Source organism: Macaca fascicularis, chromosome 2 (assembly GCF_037993035.2).
Source record: "Macaca fascicularis isolate 582-1 chromosome 2, T2T-MFA8v1.1".
Lineage (NCBI taxonomy): Eukaryota > Metazoa > Chordata > Mammalia > Primates > Cercopithecidae > Macaca > Macaca fascicularis.
The window spans coordinates 115,748,009-115,769,990 of NC_088376.1; the positions used below are offsets into that span (position 1 = coordinate 115,748,009).

Here is a 21,982-nt window from a genome sequence, read left to right on the forward strand (position 1 = left end):
TTTAGTAATTCAATCTTTTTTTTTTTTTTTTTTGATATGGAGTTTTCCTCTGTTGCCCTGGCTGGAGTGCTGTGGCATCTCGGCTCACTGCAAACTCCACCTCCCAAGCAAATGATTCTCCTGCCTCAGCCTCCCAAGTAGCTGGGATTACAGGCACCCGCCACCACACCCAGCTAATTTGTGCAGTTTTTAGTAGAGATGGAGTTTCACCATGTTGGCCAGACTGGTCTCGAACACCTGACCTCAAGTGATCCACACGCCTCAGCCACCCAAAGTGCTGGGATTACAGGGCCACCGCGCCCACCCTAGTAACTCAACCTTTTAAATAAACATTTGACAACAGATTTTCGTAACAACCAAACTATACCCAAAAATATTCCTTCAAGATAGCCACTGGGCAAATACTAGTATGCCTATCTTTAAAAGCACAGGTCAACTCTCAGACTAAACACTCTTTTTCTCACCGGTAATACTTGCTAGTGGGATTTCTCTCTTCACCAAGGCTGCCTTTACTGTGTGAAGGACCTGTCAGTCTGGCTGCAGCCAAATTGGATGGAGTCCTATCCAGAGATAAGATAAAAAGCTTAGAAACTTGGTAGCTGAAATTAGAGTGCTGGGTAAACAAACACACACACAACCATTTTCTTCTCTTCTAAATAGAAATGCTAAAATACTTCTGAACTTCTACTATGCAGCAGATTCTGCTTCAGGCCCTGGGGACTCTGCAGGGAAGAACAGACCATGGCTGGTCTTAGGGGAGCTTTTGGTCACTGCAGTGACCAGAGGACCAGTACTGAAACAATGTCAAGGCCAGAGGAAAGCTTTGAAAGTCGTCACCCAACCTTCCCATTTCAGGTGGGGGGAAATGCAATCCTAGAACTAAGACTAGTTCAAGATCACAGTCCTGGCTGGGTGCGGTAGCTCACACCTGTAATCCCAGCACTTCGCGAGACCGAGGTGGATGGATCACGAGGTTGGGAGTTCAAGACCAGCCTGGCCAACATAGTGAAACCCCGTCGCTACTAAAAATACAAAAAGATTAGCCAAGCACGGTGGCGTGTGTCTTGTAGTCCCAGCTACTCGGGAGGCTAAGGCAGAAGAATTGCTTGAACCCGGGAGGTGGAGGTTGCAGCAGGCCGAGATTGTGCCACTGCACTCCACCTTGGGCAACAGAGTGAGACTCTGTCTCAAAAAAAAAAAAAAAAAAAAAGTCACAGTCCTAGTACAAGGAAAAGCCAGGATGAGACTGGATCTCCTGATACCTGGCTAAATAGCCTTACTGAAAATATGAATATATACAATTAATATTATATATAAATGCTATACTATTATCTATTCTGTGTAATATTAATGTATACCATATTATATGTGTATATATATTCATGTTTGTACAAATTAATAATATTTGTACAAAGTATATAGTGATGTAACGTTTTTAAAAATGTTTCTTTTTAAATGAAGCCCTTCAGCAGCAAAGGGGCTAAGAGTTACTACTATCTTTAGAATCGTAATATTAACTGTAAGTATCATCTTTAAATTCAACACATACAGTATTTGTCTTTATTGATTTCACTACCTAGAAAATTCAGCAAATATAAAAGCATAAGGGTTTTAGACATTTTCTTTTCTTTTTTTTTTTTTGAGACAGAGTCTTGCTCTGTCGCCAGGCTGGAGTGCAGTGGTGCGGTCTCAGCTCACTGTAACCCCCACTTCCCGGGTTTAAGCAATTCTCCTGCCTCAGCCTCCCAAGTAGCTGGGACTACAGGCATATGCCACCATGCCTGGCTAATCTTTATATTTTTAGTAGAGATGGGGTTTCACCATGTTGGCCAGGATGGTCTTTATCTCTTGACCTCGTGATCTGCCCACCTCAGTCTCCCAAAGTGCTGGGATTACAGGCATGAGCCACCACGCCCAGCCTAGACATTTTCTTAAACCTACCTCATTCGAAGACTTGACTTAGCCATTTCATGATGTTCAATTTCAGCCTTTTTCATATAAAATATTTTTTTAATTGAATTTGCATCCTGTCAAGATAAAATTACTTGGTTTAAAAAAGGAACAGATAAAAGGACAGCTTAATGCCCTCAACTCATGCACTAGGCACCTTCTATGGCACTCTTTCCACTTGGAGCAGACTTCCATTCAATACTCACAAAGCTGCATCCTCCAACCTTTCTACAAGCTTCCAAAATATCTATCTTCATAAAGTTGTCACTAATTAAGTATAAGTTAAAATGCCTCCTAGTTCTTTCCTGATTAGTCAAGTAATATTTAGACAAAGATCTAATGGTATAATACAGTAATGCCCCATTGTCCATGGAGGATACATTCAAAGACCCCCAGTGGATGCCTGAAACCTTGGACAGTACCAAAGTCTTCCATCCATAAATTTAATTCCTTTTCCATATTAACTAAGCACTTTTCATGCACTGTGGCTGTAACTTTTTGCAGTCTGAGGTGCAACAATAAAACTAGCAGAAACTTCTTTTTTTTTTCCTTCTTTACAATTTCATGAACAGCAGATTCATCTTTTTTTCTTCTTCTTTTTTTTTTTTGGTGGAGGCAGAGTCTTGCTATGTAGACCAGGCTGGTCTCAAACCCCTAGCCTCAAGTGATCCTCCCGCCTTGGCCTCTCAAAGTGCTGGGATTACAGGCCTAAACCATAGTGCCCAGCTGGGAGATTTGTTCTTACTGTAGATCTTAGCAATCTCAGCGTACCTTTTTTTTTTTTCCTTTCTTAAGTCAAGAACTTTCACCTTTTCATTTAAAGGGCGCACTTTAAAACTTCTTGAATTGCCAGCATCACAACTCCTGTGCTTTGGGGCCATTATTAAGTACAATAAGGTTATTTGAACATAAGCACTGTGATACCACAACAGTCAATCTGATAACTGAGATGGCTACTTAGTGACTAACGGTAGGTGGCGTGCACAGTGTGGACAGGCTGAACAAAGGAACGATTCATGTCCCAGGTGTGACTGGATAGGACAGAGATGGATGGCATGAATTTCATCACAATACTCAGAATGGTGTGCAATTTAAACTTATGAAGTGCTTATTTCTGGAATTTTCCATTTAATATTTTCTGACCTCAGAACCATAGTAAAGCAAAACCGCAGATAAAGTGAGGGACTACGGACAAGGAACTCTACTTGTGTACGCTGACCTAAAAGTCAAAATAAAGATGCACTTCTAAGATTAAAGATTATATACACAAGTTTAGAATGAATGTACTTGCTTAAGTTTCCCTTCTCTTTAAAACTCAAGTTAGAAAAAATAATTAGACCTAAAGTAAAATTCTTAACTATAACAACAATTAGTACTGTATACTATTAAAATGTCCTATTAGGAACTAGGAATACAAGGACTTCATAGTTCTTTCCTTATTTTCTCTCAGAATTTCTTAAAAGATGAAAAATAAAAGTTAACATTAACTACCAACAGCAATTTTGAGTATTTGAGTCAGCATTCAGAAAATTTAAATGATTTTATTACCAAAAGATTTTGAGTCTCCTTTGGCAAATTCCTCATTATACATGATTAATAAATTTCTACAAGCAATTATTCATTACAGAACCATAAAACTTCTGAGATGGAATTTGCAAAGCAATGAAACAGTCATTTCACACTATGTACTGCACTATACAGATTGCTTTTTATATTTATGAAGTTTAAATGCAGGGAATAAGTCAATATTTAACTAAAAAATGGATTCAAAACTAACCAGGTCTGCCGTAAGGACAGAAATTTAGGTGAGTGGAAAAGAACAAAGAATCTAGAAATAAACCCATACACCTATGATCAACTGATTTCTAACAAAGTTGCCAAGACAATTCAATGGGGAAAGAATAATCTTTTCAGTATATGGTGCTGGGATAATATGTCATATCAAAGAATGAATTTGGACTCCTACCTTACATGTACCTCACATATACAAAAATTAGTTCAAACTGGATCAAAGATCTAAGTATATTAAGAGCTAAACTATAAAATTCTTATAAGAAAACATAGGTGTAAATCTTTGTGATTTTGGATTAGGCAATGGTTTATTTGATATGACACTTAAGCATCAGCAACCAAAGAAAAAAATAGATAAAGTGAAATTCAAAATGAAGAACTTCTGTGTGTCAACAGACACAATCACAAAAGTGAAAAGACAAGAGAATGGGAGAAAATATTTGCAAACCATTTACATGTTAAGGGTATAATATCCAGACCATATAAAGAACTCTTACAACTCAACAACAAAAAGACAGGTAATACAATTAAAAAATCGGCAAATGATCTGAACAGACATTTCTTTAAAGACATATGAATGACCTAAAAATCAAAATAAAGAATAAAATAAAAAGATATTCAACATCATTAATCATTAGGGAGATGTAAGTCAAAACCACAATGCCATACCACTGCACACTCCCTAGGATATCTATAATAAGAACAAAAAATGGAAAACAAGTGTTGGTGAGGATGTGGAGAAATGGCAACACCTGGATATCGCTGGTGGGAATGTAAAATGGTATACTTTGGAAAACAGTTTGGTGGTTCTTCAGAAAGCTAAATAGACAGTTACCACACATGATCCCACAATTCCATTCCTAGGTATGTATCCAAAAGAAAAAAAAAAAAAAAAAAAATATATATATATATATATATATGTATATATATGTAGTATTTATACATCCACATAAAAATTTATATGTGAACATTCACAACAGCATTATTTATAATAGCCAATAAGTAGAAACTATCCAAATATCTATCAACTGATGAATGGGTAAATGAAATACAGTATATCCCCATAGTAGAATATGATTCAGCAATAAAAAGAACACAGTACTGACACATGCTACAAAATGGATAAACCCTGAAAACATTACGCTAACTGAAGGAATCTAGTCGCAAAAAATCCCTATCACATATTTTATGATTCCATTTGTGTGAAATGGCAATAGGCAAACACAGAAATTGAAAATAGATTTGAGGTTGCTTAGGGCTGGAGAAACTGGGGGGACATAAAGGGCGACTGTTAATTGACTGGGGTGATGGCTGCCCAACTCCATGAATATAATAAAAACTATTAAAGTAAATACTTTTTTTTTTTTTTTTTTTTTTTGAGACGGAGTCTTGCTCCGTCGCCTGGGCTGGAGTGCAGTGGCGCAATCTCAGCTCACTGCAACCTCTGCCTCCAGGATTCAACCGATTCTCCTACCTCAGCCTCCTGATTAGCTGGGATTATAGGAGCCCGCCACCATGCCCGGCTAATTTTTGTATTTTTAGTAAAGATGGGGTTTCACTATGTTGGCCAGGCTGTTCTGGAACACCTGACCTCGTGATCCACCCACCTAGGCCTCCCAAAGTGCTGGGATTACAGGCGTGAGCTACTGCGCCCAGCCTAAATTAAATACTTTCAAAGGGTAAAGTCCATGGTATGTGAATTATATCTCAATAAAGTTGTTATATAAAAATTATTGACCTTAAACTAGCTACTATTACCAAGGAAAACAGCAACAACAACAACAAAACTAACCTTGAATACTTGAGAGCCAGGCTCATTGTAAGTTTTGGCATTTTTTGCGAGGAGATCTATATCTTTGGCCATTGCATGAATACTTTTGTAGCTTCCATTCTACAATAAACAACAAAATATAGCAGTTCCTTTTAATGAGAGTTAATCAGTACAACCTTGAAAAAAAGAACCCCACATATTTCTAAATTGTCACCATATTCCAAGACTTTATTGGAAAGTACACATATGAACAATACGTAAAGTCATTTTCTTTTTTATAAATTATTACTGTATGCATTTATAAGTAAGTTTTTGAGATAGGTAGCAAAACCAGAGCTGCATTATTCTCATAAAAATAAATTACAATTTTTAAAAAGTCAAATAAGGTAAAAGTTTTATTTTGCAAACACATAGTGCTTACTATGTGCCAAACACAGTTCTGAGTGTTTCATGAATACTAATTCTTTAAAGTGGATTTAATAGTGTGAAGCAAAACTCCCTCTAGTTACATGAACCACTTGGGGTAAAATATGAAATCAGTCCAGCACAGAGGCTAACATTTTCTGAGTACCTACTGTGTGCTAGAGTTGTCAGGTCTGAAGGCTCACTCAATCCAAAACAACCCAGGAATACTCATACAGTTGCCTAAATTTACAAAGGAAATGAAAGAGGGACACACTTTTAGGTAACAGGCACACCTGCCTAATGATAAGTACACAGAAATGAAAAAGACATGGTCTAGACAGAGTAAGGAAACCAAACTGAGTGAAATGGAAGGTGCAGAAGGGTAGAACCATAAGCACAGGTAGGGTAAAAACAAAAGAGGCAGAATCCAGAGAGCCAGGCAAAGGAGTATAACTATTTGCCATGTGGGACTACCAACAACTATACATCCTTCTTATACGGAGGGAATCAGCATAGGTGTAGGGAGGGCTCTACCTCCCACAATGAGGATGAAAGTGGGCAGATGGTCACTTTGCCAGCAGCCTGGCAGCCAGGGCAAGGGGAAATAACCACAGGTCAGCTAATTCATGCTTAGGTCTAGAGGGACTAATGGAATGGCCAGGAATTCATTCCTGACTCCTGCAGGAATGGCAGGAATTCATTCCTGACTCCTGTAGAGGACAGTCTAGCAATAGAGCAGCAAGTATCCAGGGACCACAGTAGCAAATGACAGTGGTAACAGCAATGGCACCACAAAGAGGCTGTGCATGATCTCGGCTGTGCCATGATGTTCCTAAGTTTTGCCTAGTATCCAAAGGCTAGTTCCTCAACCTTTCTTCTCAACAATTCTGAGCTATCCAATATGCTTTTCAAAAATTCTTTTTCCACTTAAGTTAGTCAGAGTCGGTTTTGTTCAACTGCTACAAGGAGCTGTGACATGCTTTAGCAGGCATTGGAAAACAAGTGAATTAAGTCTCTGAGCAGGGGACTGGCAGGAAGAAAGCCAAGGTCAGGAGGCAAGATATAGAAAGGACTAGAAAGCCTTTCATCAGAGAGGCAAAATAGATTATTCCAGTAATTTGGACATAAGAGGACAAGGACCTTGAATCGGGTGATGGCAAAAGGTGACTCTGAGACTTCTGGAAAGAAGAAAGGACAAGATAAGGCAAGAAGTCAAAAAGAGAAGACTGGGGCTGAGATAGAGATGATTAAAGATCTGATTCGATTTCCAGGATTATGAAAACATAATCCTCCTACACAGATGTTAGAAATTCCACGGATTTAAGAGACTTGAGTCATTCTCAGGAGCAGTTATTGGGCTGATCTAAAAACCCAATGAGGCCTGGCATGGTGGCTCACACCTATAATCTCAGCACTTTGGGAGGCCAAGGTGGGTGGATCACTTAGGGTCAGGAGTTCGAGATCAGCCTGGCCAACATGGTGAAATCCTATCTCTATTAAAAATACAAAAATCAGCCAGGTTTGATGGCAGGCGCCTATAATCCCAGATACTTGGGAGGTTGAGGCAGGAGAATGACTTGAGTCCAGCAGGTGGAGGTTGCACTGAACTGAGATCGTGCCACTGTGCTCCAACCTGGGTGACAGGGCAAGACTCTGTCTCAAAAGAAAAAAAAACTCTTAAAAAAACAGATGATACATCAGGCAATCTGTATTTTATCATTCTGTGAAAATTTATCTGTGGTACCAGTAATTATATACTGTTACTCTTTACTACTCTCTTAGAATTTAAAGTCAAAGAAGTTTCTCCTTCCTGGCAAACCACAGTGTCTATCAGTCTCATTTCCCAATGACACTATGTAACACACTGTTTTCCTTTTTGCCTTACCTCCTGGGAGCAGCAAACTCTCCTTATCCTGGGAAGATCAGTGACTCACATTTATAAGGACCTCATGCTGTAGGTTCTATGTGAGATGTTTTATCTATATTATCATTAACCTCTATGACTCTGCAAAGCAGTGACACTACACGCAACATACAGCAGAGGAAGCAGGCAAATCACCTGACCAAAGTGACATAGCTGGTTAAGTAGCAGAGCTAGAAAAAGACCCATATCAGTTCTACTCTAAATACTCAATTTCTGGTACAATTTAGCTCTTTTTCCCTATACTTTCCCTTACTTCTAATAATCAAATTTTAAATCCTAGTCACTCAGTCACACAATTAATATTTATTAACCACCTACTCTGTGAAGAAACAGTAAGTGTAAAGGTTGAGAACACAGACTACAGCTAGACTGTCTGGATTCAAATCCTAGTTCTCCTTACTAGGCAGTGATTTGGGCAAATTACTTAACATTTCTGTGCTTCAGTTTTCTAACTTGTAAAATAGGAATAATAACAGTACTACCCTGTGGGGTTTTAAGAATTAATTAGCTGGCCGGGCGCGGTGGCTCAAGCCTGTAATCCCAGCACTCTGGGAGGCCGAGGCGGGCGGATCACGAGGTCAGGAGATCGAGACCATCCTGGCTAACACGGTGAAACCCCGTCTCTACTAAAAAAAATACAAAAAAAACTAGCCGGGCGAGGTGGCGGGCGCCTGTAGTCCCAGCTATTCGGGAGGCTGAGGCAGGAGAATGGCGTAAACCCGGGAGGCGGAGCTTGCAGTGAGCTGAGATCAGGCCACTGCACTCCAGCCTGGGCGACAGAGCGAGACTCCGTCTCAAAAAAAAAAAAAAAAAAAAAAAAAAAAGAATTAATTAGCTAATACACATAAAGCACTTAAAACAGTGCTAGGTACATAGCAAGTCTATGCTGAGTGCTTAGTTGCCACTATTTACTGCTAGGGATACAGTGAAGGGGGAGGGTAGAGAGGGCCAAAGAGAAAAAAGTCATATCTAATTCCACTGACCTTACACTCTAACATCCATTATGGGTAGCTTTTATTCTAATGTATCCTAAAGCTATTTGGAAGCAGATAAAAATAAACAACAGGTTACCCCATCTACCCTGATGTGATTATTATGCACTGTATGGCAGTAGCAAAATTTCATGTACCCCATAAATATATACACCTGCTATGCACCCACAAAAATAAAAAATTAAAACATTAAAAATGAAAGCTTTTATCATAAATGTATCTTTTATAATCAGAAATATCAGTAACCAACACGTTTTAACTTTTGTCCTAAGATGCAATCCAAAGCTACAATCAGTAACACTATTTTAATTTATTTACATGATTTGCTAATAACCCCTTACAGAGACAACTAGCTTCTCTGTTTTCTAAAAGCTCCTAGGAAAGATCATAGGCCAATCCGCTCTAAACCACAAACATTTATGTATGGTCATCTTCATACCTGTATCCTCTGGGCAATGGTCTTGAGATCTATAGGCTCCTTAATTATTGCATAATAATCTGGATATTGCTGGAAGACAAAAAGCCAGGCATGCTCAATAAGCTAATGAGAAGAGAAGGAAGTACACTGACAATCTGTTGTTCAAACAACCAGTTAAGTAGCTTTGTGAGATTCGAGGCTAAAGACACCGCTGTACAGCACGTTTATTACATCAGAACCATAAATAATTTAATTTTAAGAAGCTTCATGATCTATCCAACAGCATGGCATAGGAGTTAGAACTTGGCATTTGAGTGTTATTATTATGCAACTAGCATACAATTTAATGTTTTAAAAAATTCTAGGCTGGGGCTGGGTGTGGTGGTTCACGCCTGTAATTCCAGCACTTTGGGAGGCTGAGGCGGGCAGATCACCTGAGGTCAGAGATTGAGACCAGCCTGGCCAACATGGTGAAACCCCATCTCTACTAAAAATACAAAAATTAGCCGGGCATGGTGACAAGCACCTGTAATCCCAGCTACTCAGGAGGCTGAGGCAAGAAAATCACTTGAACCTGGGAGATGGAGGTTGCAGTGAGCTCAGAGTGTGCCATTGTACTCCAGCCTAGGGGACAAGGGCAAGAATTCATCTCAAAAAAAAAAAAAATCTAGGCACGCGTGCTGGCTCACACCTGTAATTCCAGCATTTTTGGGAGGCCGAGGTGGGTGGTTCACCTGGGGTCAGGAGTTTGAGACTAGCCTGGCCAACATGGAGAAACCCCGTCTCTACCAAAAACACAAAATTAGCCTGGTGTGTTGGTGCATGTATGTAATCCCAGATACTTGGGAGGCTGAGGCAGGACAATCACTTGAACCTGGGAGGTGGAGGTTGCAGTGAGCTGAGATTGTGCCACTGCACTGCAGCCTGAGCAATGTGAGCAACTGTCTCAAAAAAAAAAAAAAAAAAAAAAAAAAAAAAAGGAAGCAAAATTCTGGTCAGGCACAGTGGCTCACGCCTGTAATCCCAGCGCTTTGGGAGGCTGAGACGGGTGGATCACAAGGTCAGGAGTTCAAGACCAGCCTGGCCAATATGATGAAACCCCGTCTCTACTAAAAATACAAAAATTAGTTGGGTGTGGTGGTGGGCGCCTGTAATCCCAGCTACTCGGGAGGCTGAGGCAGGAGAATTGCTTGAACCTGGGAGGCAGAGGTTGCAGTCAGCTGAGATCGAGCCACTACATTCCAGCCTGGGTGACGGAGCAAGACGGTCTTGAAAAAACAAACAAAAAAAAGAAATGAAGCTAAATTATTAGCAACTTCTGATTTATCAAATACTAGCTCATCCCAAGAAGTTGAACATGTTGAGGAATGTCCTTGAAGCTTTCACAACCTAGATTCACTTACTGTCCTCAGCCTTTCCTACAGATTTTCTTACTTGGAGGAAATAACTGCAGTTGCCCAAATATCAAAAGTTGGTCTTATCAGATGGGAGAGGTTCAGGGGAAGTCAGATTGTGTTCTCCCAGCTCTTCCTACCTGTTCAAACCCTACCGAAGCCCAAACAACAACAAATCAGAAAGTCACAGCCTTCACTCAATTACTGGGCTGAATAGATAGATGATCTCTGTGTTACTTTATCTCATCTGTCCCCTAAGCTTACCAGTACTTTCTTAACCCTACTCCTTCCTTTACTTGGATCAATCTCCATTGCTGCCCCTTCTCTTCACCAGTTCTACTTCTGAGACAAAGTTCAGAGGACAAATTATGGCAAGGCCACCCAGCACGGAGTACAAAGTAACTCGAAGTCATCCAATCCCACAAATTCCCAATCTACCTCTCCCACACAGCCAGCCTGCTTGGGATGGACTTACTGACGAAAGGTGAAAACTGCCCTGCCTCTTTAGGTCTCAATTCTTGTTGTCTTTCAAACTGCCACACCCTGAGGGACCAATAGAAATCTGCTTTTCCCAACCAGCTCCTTCAAGGTGACCTTGAAGGGGGAATGGGGGGAACTAATCATTGATGTTTCATTGCCCCAAATCACTGTTGTTGATTTGACCATCACTGATTATCTCCTGCAGGGTAAGAATAAATCTTGAGCGAAGACAGTACTTCTCTTCTATTTTGCGTGTATGTGTGTGTGGGTGAATGAGAGTGACAGAGAGCGAGAGAGAGAAAAAGAGACAGGGTCTCTTTCTGTTGCCTAGGTTGGAATGAAGTGGCATGATTACAGCTCACTGCAGCCTTGAACTCCTAGGCTCAAGTGATCCTCCCAACTCAGAACCCACAAACAGCTGTGACCACAGGTGCACACCACCATGTCCAACTAATTAAAAAAAATTTTTTTGTAGAGACACAGTCTCAGCTACATTGGCCTCTCAAAGTGCTGGGATTACAGGTGTGGGTCACTGCACCTATCCTGCACTTCTTTTATAATTTTTTTATAAATAAAAATAAAATAAAATTCACGTAGTAACATAAAAGTTACCATTTGAGCCAATTTTAAGTGTACAGTTCTGTGGCATTAGGTACACTCACACTGCTGTGCAACTATCACCGACATCCACCTCCAGAACTTTTTAATCTCGCAAAATGGAAACTGTACACATTAAACTCCCCATTCTCTCCAGCCCCTGGCAACCACCATTCTAACTTTATGTCTCTAAGATTTTGAGTATTCTAGGTACCTCATATAAGAAATCATACAGTATTTGTCCTTTTGTGACTGGCTCATTTTGCTTAACAAAATGTCTTTAGGGTTCATCCATGTAGGATGTTCCAGAATTTCCTTCCTTTTTAATGCCGAATAATATGCCACTATATGTATATGTCACATATTGTTTATCCATTCATTCACTGATGGACACCTGAGTTGCTTCCATTTTTAGTTATTGTGAATAATGCTGCTATGAATATGGGTATACAAATATCTCTTCAATACCCTGCTTTCACTTTCTTTGGAGTATGTATCCAAAGTGGAACTGCTGGATCATATGGTAATTCCATGTTTAATTCTTCAAAGAATCATCACACTGTTTACTCCTTTTCTTAAAATTTTAAGTCATATGACCAATATTAATAATTATATCTTTCTAGTAAGATTCACACCTAGGACAGCAGTGGTCAGATGCTTTATTTCTAATGTTGTAACTATCCTACAGCTAATCAAGACACACCTTTAAATAACTAGACTTAATAATGACTGATGAGGAAAGTTGCATGCCACTCATCAGTCAACAAGCATCTTGCATACCTATGACCACCCAGCATGGGGTACAAAGTAATTTGAAGTCATCCAATCCTTCGGATTGGGTTCCAGTTATAGACAGGAACACAAAGGTAAATACAGCACAGTCACTGTCCTCAAGAAATTCAGGGAGAAAAGGAGGTAGACAGAAAAGTAAATGATCACAATAGGGCTAAGTACTACCGTAGAGTACTTCTGGAAGTATACCCTTACCTAGAAATATAAGAATGCTAAGGCCGTGAAAATGTTTGCGGTTTCATAGGCTAATGTGAGTCAAATCTGTATGTTACTTATCTTTTGGATGTAAAGGCATAAGGAAGTCTGATACTTTTTAAAGGTCTCACTTGTTTAGAAAACCTCTTCCTTTTTCAGGTAGAAGAGTACCTAATTCATTTTTTCTTTTTTCAGCATCACCAGGAGATCAAAGAGAACTAAAAGAAGGAAGAACTCATTTATCTTCCTCTTACCCTGTCTCCTACACAATGAGAAAGTTTCCACTCTTACAAATGCAACGTTTAGGCTGGGTGTAGTAGCTCATGTCTGTAATCCCAGCACTCTGGGAGGCTGAGGCAGGTGCATCACTTGAGGTCAGGAGTTCAGGATCAGCCTGGCCAACATGGTGAAACCCCGTCTCTACTAAAAAATACAAAAATTAGCCGGGTGTGGTGGTGCATGCCTGTAATCCCAGCTACTCGAGACGCTGAGGCAGGACAATTGCTTGAACTCGGGAGGCGGAGGTTGCAGTGAGCCAAGATATGCCACTGCACTCCAGTCTGGATGACAGAGCGAGACTCCGTCTCAAAAAAAATAAATAATAAATAAGGCTAAGTTAAGGTGCTTATTTTATCAATGAAGAATTACCAATCTTGGAAACAACCCAATGTCCACTGACAGATGAATGAGTAAACAAAATGTAGTAAGGCATGGTGGCACAAGCCCGTATACCCAGCTACATGGGAGGCTGAGGTGGGAGGATCGCTTGAGCCCAGGAGTTTGAGGTCAGCCTAGGCAACACAGCAAGACTCTATCTCTAAACAAAACCAAACACCCCAAAAAACTTATAAACAAAAGATATTATATATAAATAACAAAATGCCATTCAGTTTTAAAAAGGAATGAAATTCTGATTCAGGCTATAATATAGATGAATCCTGAACATATGCTAATTGAAACAAGCCAGTCACAGGACAAATATTGTATGATTCTTCTTCTATGATATACCTAGAATAGTCAAATTCATAGACAGAAAGCAGAATGGTGGTTGCCAGAAACTGGGAGAAGAGGGGAGTGGACTTGGTGTTTAATGGGTATGGAGTTTTGGTTTTGTAAGACTAAAAAGTTCCAGATGATGGTGATGGTTGCATAAAAATGTGAATGTACTTAATGCCACAGAACTGTACACTTAAAAATGGCTAAAACGATAAATTTTATGATACATATCCTTTACCATAGTAAGAAACAAGCAAAAAGAATTACCAATCAAAAAACAAAAAACATAAAAATAAAAAAAAATAAAAATCACAACCTTCTGATCATGTAAAATGATAGACCGTGTATGTTTTGTGCTGCTGTGAGGAGGATCTCTTGGCTGCCTCCAACATCTTCCTTTTATTTATTTTTTGAGACGGAATCTTGCTCTGTCACCCAGGCTGGAGTGCAATGGCGTGATGTCAGCTCACTGTAACTTCCACCTCCCAGGTTCAAGCAATTCTCCTGCCTCAGCCTCCCGAGTACGTGGGATTACAGGCACGCACCACCACGCCAGGGTAATTTTTATACTTTTACTAGAGATGGGTTTTCACCATGTTGGCCAGGCTTGTCTCAAACTCCTGACCTCAGGTGATCTCCCTGTCTTAGTTGGCCTCCCAAAGTGCTGGGACTACAGGCGTGAGCCACTGCGCCTGGTCCAACATCCTCCATTTTTTTTTTTTTTTTTAAATTTGAGATGAGGTTTCACCCTTGTTGCCCAGGCTGGAGTGCAATGGCACAATCTTGGCTCACCCACTACAACCTCTGCCTCCAGGGTTCAAGTGATTCTCTTACCTCAGCTTCCTGAGTAGCTGGGATTACAGGCATGTGCCACCAGGCCTGGCTAATTTTTTGTATTTTTAGTAGAGATGGGATTTCTCCATGTTGGTCAGGCTGGTCTCGAACTCCCAACCTCAGGTGATCCACCTGCCTCGGCCTCCCAAAGTGCTGAGATTACAGGCGTGAGCCACCACGCCCAGCCCAACACCTTCCTTTTAAACTTACTTTATTTATCAGTAATTAATAAAATTCTTGAAGTACTAAAAACAAAACACTGACATTTACCTGTTTTTAATTGCATCACTTACCACTTTAGAAGGCAGTTTCTGAAAAAGTTCGCTAATGAGACGTCCTGATGGATTTGTAGCTACAACTATGGCTTCAAGAAGCTGTTCCAGGATCTCCTTCAAGTAAGTTGGAGAAGACTGGTAATGTGGAGAAAAAGAGTACTTTGTAAGAAAAATAATAAAATGCTGAATATTACATAGCTTCTAAAATTGTAAAGCTAATTCATACGAGCAACTTCTTTTTTTTTTTGAGATGGAGAGGCTGGAGTACGGTGGCACAATCTCAGCTCACTGCAACCTCCACCTCCTGGGTTTAAGCAATTCTCCTGCCTCAGCCTCCCAAGTAGCTGGGATTTTAGGCGTGCGCCACCAGGCCCAGCTAAGTTTTATATTTTTAGTAGAGATGGGGTTTCACCATGTTGGCCAGGCTGGTCTCAAACTCCTGACCTCGTGTCTGTCCACCTCGGCCTCTCAAAGTGCTGGCATTACAGGCATGTGCCACTGTACTTGGCCAAAAAAGCAACTCCTAACCAGTACTTATTTTAACTCCAAATTTCAAGAATACCCCATGATGTTCTGATGCTGGACACAGGCACTGTATCCCTAGAATAACCTATATGAACCTAATGAGGCTCCTTATGCTATTTTTGCAATGAAATCCCTTGTAGTAGGTCCTTTTATTGAACCTTTTTCTACAGTAAACATTGTAATGGCAAAGTTTAAGTGCTACAAATGTGAAATGAGCAACTGAGCAGGAGAAAACATGTCCCATAATAGTTGGTCATTTCTATATCTGCTGTTCACATCTATTGAAGTCTTCATATTCTTACAGGACAATGACTACTTACATAAAGTTGGTACTACATACTTTTCACCATGGGGTGCTCTACCAGGTCTAACAACTGAATTCAAATTAACTTAAAACTAAATAGCGATTAAGTAAATCAATGTACACCATTTCTGCTCTTTAGACTGACTGGTTTATACCTAGCTTAGTCACTGTTTCAACATAGGAAGTATATGCCCCAAAGAATACTTGACCAGGGAGGGTCCAAGTCTGAAGCAAGTTTCTAGAATAAGCAATGGAATGTCTCAGTCAAGGATTAAATGATGCTTCTAGTCCGAATCATTCTTTGTACATATAAAATAAAGAGTAATGGTTTTTCCTTGTTTAAATCATAAAAGTAAAGGTATTCTATCTCAATACAACAGAAGCTCTTTTTATTTAGTATAGTCTCAATTTTAAGGTTCAGCACTTTTTTCCTCACCACTCTGTTGCCCAGGTTGGAGTGAAGTGGCGTGACCATGGCTCATTGCAGCCTCAAACTCCAGGGCTCAGGCAATCCTCCCACATCAGCTTTTCAAGTAGCTGTGACCACAGATGTGTACCCACATGCTTGGCTAGTTGTTTTTTTACTTTTTGTAGACATGGGCATCTCACTATGTTTCCCAGGCTGGTCTCAAACACTTGGGCTCAAGTGATCCTCCAGTCTCAGCTTCCCAAAGTGTTGGGATTGCAGGAGTGAGCCACCACGCCAGTCCCAAGAAAATCATCCTTGATTTAAACATTAGAAACCTGAAAATGTCTTCTCCCTCCATGAGAATCATAGAGCTATAAAAAGGCTTGGGGTCTGGCATGGTGGCTCACGCCTATAATCCCAAGCACTTTGGGAAGCTGAAGTGGGAGGATCACCAGAGGTCAGCAGTTAGAGACCAGTCTGGCCAACATGGTGAAACCTCATCTATACTAAAAATACAAAAACTAGCTGGTATGGTGGCAGGCATCTGCATTCACAGCTACTTGGGAAGCTGAGGCAGAAGAATCGTTTGAACCCAAGAGATGGAGGTTGCAGTGAGCTGTGATTGTGCCATTGCACTCCAGCCTGGGCCAAAGAGCAAGACACCGTCTCAAAAAAACAAAATTTGAAAGAGGCTTGGGAGGTATAAATGGGAACATACAAGATCCTCCCAATTTCTCATCAATTATGCACTACAGAAAGAAATATGGGCAAGTCCTAAATGTAGGCATTTTAATTTTTTGACTAGAGCCCTGAAGCTCTACACTAAGGGTGGGGCCTCTGCAAGCAGTGTTCTATTGAAGAAAGCATGGGTTGCTTCTCCTGCATTTATATGAGAGAGTAAAATTCCAGGAAATTCCTAATTTTAGCCTTCTATCTAGTTCCAATCACTTAATTACTTAAATTGACAAGGTGCTGAGGAACTATATATATTTATATATCATATATAAATATATATAATATACAGGAACTATATGTATGTGTATGTGTGTATATATATACACATATATATATACACATATTTTTTTTTTTTGAGACAGAGTCTCATTCTACCACCCAGGTTGGAGTATGGCGACATGATCTCAGCTCACTGCAACCTCTGCCTCCCAGGTTCAAGTGATTCTCTTGCCTCAGCCTCCCAAGTAGCTGGGACTAAAGGTGCCCACCACCATGCCCAGCTAATTTTTGTATTCTTAGTAGAAATGGGGTTTCACCATGTTTGAAACCAGGCTGGTCTCAAACTCCTGACCTCAGGTGATCTGTCTGCCTCAGCCTCCAAAAGTGCTGGGATTACAGGGGTGAGCCACAGCACCTGACTAGGAACTGTATTTTGAGACTCTAATAAGTAATTACACTTTTGAGAAATTCACCCATCACTGCTTCTCTGTGTTCCAGCAAAAGGTCTATGTAGATAAGTTACAGAAGAAAGGGGAATATTCCGCATTGTGCTTCTTACAATTTAGCTGTAGAAGAGTTCTGATTCCCTCTACTATTCTTTTTTTCTCTTTTCAAACATGTCTTTTTATTTTCTTTTTTCATTTTTTTTTTTGAGATAGAGTCTCACTCTGTCGCCCAGTCTGGAGTACAGTGGCGCCATCTCGGCTCACTGCACCCTCCACCTCCCAGGTTCAAGCAATTATCGTGCCTCAGCCTCCTGAGTAGCTGGGATTATAGGCATTTGCCACCATGCCTAGCTAATTTTTGTATTTTTGGTAAAGATGGGGTTTTACCATGTTGGCCAGGCTGTTCTTGAACTCCTAACCTCAAGTGATCCTCCCCCCTTGGCCTCCCAAAGTGCTGGGATTACAGGTGCGAGCCACTGTGCCTGGCCATGAAGCATGTGTATTTATTTAGTAAATATTTATCAGCACCTACATGCCAGGTATAGTGTAGATATAAGGAATAAATGAACAAGAAGATACCTGCTCAGGAGCAAACATTCTGCTTGGGGGAAGAGAGAAAAACAAGTAAACTAGTATGCTATTTCACATATAGTGACATTATAAAAACTGAAGACAACCCTGTGATGACAAGGTGGGGTAGGAGCTGAAAAGGAGGAAGGCAAAGCAAACAATTTAGATAGGGTGGTCAGGAAAGTCCTGTCTCAGTAGATACCACTTTAGATGGTGTTAGAATAATAAAAAAGAGACAGTCACGGGAAAAGCCAAAGGAAACATCTTCTATGCAGAAGAACAACTGCAAAATTCCAGCGGTAGAAACACACCTAGTATGTTCTAGGAACAGTAACCACTCTAACCTACAGAAATATTCCTCACTAAGGTGATTACATTCCAACTTCTAATCACAACACTGCCTTCCCTTACATGATGTCTCAATGTAACAACACTGGACTAATCCTTGATAATATCAAGATTCTCTTTAAAACTGAGCAGGAAATATGCATTAATATAAGTACAATTCATGAAAATCACCACACATGGCACACATTGTCCAGAATATCCTAGGATCCCTTAAAAATGGAGTGGGGCTCTCTGGCTGAATGTCCTTTTATTCTCCCAGTTACCAATACAATTGCACAGGAATTCTAGTTGCCCACAACATCCCAGAGGGAATCACAAGCAGGGCCCTCTCTGCCTTCCAAGAGCCCATCCATCACAATTTCCAGCTGCACACTTACTCCTTCAGTCACTGTGCCCTGATTGTCTTGCCCATCTTCATCATCATCTTCATCATCTGCTTCTCCTTTCTGAACAAACTCATTTCTTGTTCGAAGGTACAAATCCCAGAGTTTGCAAGCAGCTTTATATTCAGGAGAATCTGGCTGTACGTTAGCAAAAAGAAAAAAAAAATCACTTTAGTAATGTATTGGAGATTAGTTGCTACTTTTAAAGTGCCTGCTTCAGCAAAGACCAGTATTTTGACACAATTTTGAAAATTCTATTACAAATTTTAACATCCTCATGATTAAAACATACATGGGTCTTAATCCCACTTCCAAAAAATTACATGTATGTTTTAAAGACATTCTGAAATCAAATTATTTATGTCTTATCTCATTACAGAAAGACTTGAGGCAGAAGACAAATGATTTGCTAAATTAAAACTAATTATGCCCGGGTACGGTGGCTCACGCCTGTAATCCCAGCACTTTGGTAGGCCAAGGCAGGTGGATCATGAGGTCAAGAGATCGAGACCATCCTGGCCAATATGGCGAAACCCCGTCTCTACTAAACACACAAAAATTAGCTGGGCATGGAGGTGCGTGCCTATAGTCCCAGCTACTTGGGAGGCTGAGGCAGGAGAATCGCTTGAACCAGAGAGGCAGAGGTTGCAGTGAGCCGAGATCGTGCCACTGCATTTCAGCCTGGCGACAGAGCAAGACTCTGTCTCAAAAAAAAAACAAACAAACAAACCAAAAAACCCAAAAAACTGGCCGGGCGCAGTGGCTCACACCTGTAATCCCAGCACTTTGGGAGGCCGAGACGGGAGGATCACGAGGTCAAGAGATCGAGACCATCCTGGCTAACATGGTGAAACCCCGTCTCTACTAAAAACACAAAAAATTAGCCGGGTGCGGTGGCGGGCGCCTGTAGTCCCAGCTACATGGGAGGCTGAGGCAGGAGAATGGCGTGAACCCGGGAGGCGGAGCTTGCAGTGAGCCGAGATCCGGCCACTGCACTCCAGCCTGGGCGACAGAGCAAGACTCCGTCTCAAAAAAAAAAAAAAACCCAAAAAAACTAATTATTACTGATACGCTAAGAAAGACAACTTAAAGGATAAGATTTGATTTAAAGGATAGACGCTAATGACTGCTGTTATTAATATTTCTAGTTTGAAATTCCTTAATACCTTGTTTCAAAATGTCTGTTCATGAAGTATAGCGGGTATAATAAAGTCTTGACTGAAACCTTCTAGTTAAAACAACATTGGATGCAAACTTTAAAAAATAAAACTTTAAAAATGCATACATGGGATGCCAATAGGAAGTAAGGATGTTCATAAAATTAAAGGAGTAAAAGCAAGAACCCAGATGAAAACCCAGAACACTGAAGTCAAATGTTCACTTTATGGGCATTCATTTGTGATAAAACAAGCTTTGATTTCCAAGGCTTCTCTGGGCAGCAAGGAGGGAAGACAAAGGTCAAGGTCTACCAGAAGCTGGGAATCCAAAGGCCATGGCTACACTGTTAGTGGGAACTCAAATCAGTTTCTGCACTGCCAGGGAGCAAGGAGGACTGCCCATCTCAACCTCTACCTATCTAAACTCACGCCTATCTCAAACCATGGCACTGAGAGGAGAGGAGAGGCGTGAAATGAATCTCTGAGAACTCTTCATCATAAGTTAGCCTTAACAAAGACAGGGCAGTCATCCTGGACAAGCAACAAATTATTTCTGGATGAAACCAACATCAATTTAATGCTCCAGTGATCTCTAAAGTTCCAAGAAATATGAGCTCATAGTAAAAAATCATGAGGCACAAAGAATCAAAGAATCACAAGAGAAAGCTAGCAAAAATGACAGTGAAACTAAACAAATATATGTATTAGATACTGGAATTCAAATATTAGATTATCAGAATAATCTGCCATAGAATAAAAAACAGGTGTGTTAAAAATGTTTAAAAGTTGGGCATGGTGGACGGGCGTGGTGGCTCACGCCTGTAATCCCAGCACTTTGGGAGGCCGAGGCAGGCAGATCATGAGGTCAGGAGATTGAGACCATCCTGGCTAACACAGTGAAACTTGTCTCTAATGAAAATACAAAAAATATATCACAATGAAACTATAAAATACAAAAGAGAAAAAGATACTAAAGACAGCTAGAAAAGAAAAGACAGATAACCTTTAAAGGAACTACAGGCCGGGCGCGGTGGCTCAAGCCTGTAATCCCAGCACTTTGGGAGGCCGAGACGGGCGGATCACAAGGTCGGCGGATCACAAGGTCAGCAGATCGAGACCATCCTGGCTAACATGGTGAAACCCCGTCTCTACTAAAAATACAAAAAACTAGCCGGGCGAGGTGGCGGGCGCCTGTAGTCCCAGCTACTCCGGAGGCTGAGGCAGGAGAATGGCGTGAACCCGGGAGGCGGAGCTTGCAGTGAGCTGAGACCCGGCCACTGCACTCCAGCCTGGGCGACAGAGCGAGACTCCGTCTCAAAAAAAAAAAAAAAAAAAAAGGAACTACAATCATACTGACGGATGACTTCTCAATAGCAAAAAGGAATGAAGAATAAAGAAAGTCGCAATAATGAATGGTACTGACTCTACAAATCAATATTATTATTATTATTATTAATGTTTTTAAAGACAGGAGCTCACTGTTGCCCAGGCTGGAGTACAGTCGCATGGTCATAGCACACTGCGGCCTTGAACTCTTGGGCTTAAATGATCCTTCCACCTCAGCCCCTCAAGTAGCTGGGACTACTGGTGCACGCCACCATGCTCAGCCAATTAAAACGATTTTTTTTTTTTTTTGGTAGAGATGGGGTCTTAGTACACTGCCTAGGCTGATTTCAAACTCTTGGCTTTAAGCACTCTTCTGCCTCAACCTCCCAAAGCGCTGGGATTATAGGCATGAGCCATCATGCCTGGCTGAATAGTATTTTATGGCAGGGGTCCCCAACCCCCAGGCCACAAACAGCTACCAGTCCATGGCCTGTTTGGAACTGGGCCACGCAGCAGGAAGTGAGCAGCAGGCAAGAGAGCATTATGGCCTGAGCTCCTCCTATCACATCAGCAGTGGCATTAGATTCTCATAGGAGTGTGAACCCTATTGTGAACTGAGCATGCAAGAGATCTAGGTTGTGAGCTCCTTATAAGAATCTAATGCCTGATGACATGAGAAGGAAGAGTTTCATCCTGACCTTGCCCCCCACCCCTCATATCCACTGCTGTCCATGGAAAAATTGTCT

General features: G+C 40.9%; 1 protein-coding gene across 50 annotated transcripts in view; it reads right to left on the minus strand.

Moving 5' to 3' along the window:
- PBRM1 (polybromo 1) overlaps positions 1-21,982 on the minus strand; it is a 150,511-nt gene that overhangs the window by 107,255 nt on the left and 21,274 nt on the right. For 48 of the 50 annotated variants that reach the window (XM_045386106.3, XM_065540698.2, XM_065540718.2 and 45 more), the window contains 6 exons: positions 18,748-18,891; positions 14,833-14,949; positions 9,273-9,341; positions 5,534-5,632; positions 1,942-2,027; positions 465-560 (listed from right to left, as the gene is read on the minus strand). In XM_045386106.3, the coding sequence (XP_045242041.1) occupies positions 465-560; positions 1,942-2,027; positions 5,534-5,632; positions 9,273-9,341; positions 14,833-14,949; positions 18,748-18,891 (611 nt within the window). The remainder of the gene's footprint in view (positions 1-464; positions 561-1,941; positions 2,028-5,533; positions 5,633-9,272; positions 9,342-14,832; positions 14,950-18,747; positions 18,892-21,982) is intronic. The other 2 variants (XM_074032434.1, XM_074032433.1) reach the window with 1 other exon arrangement.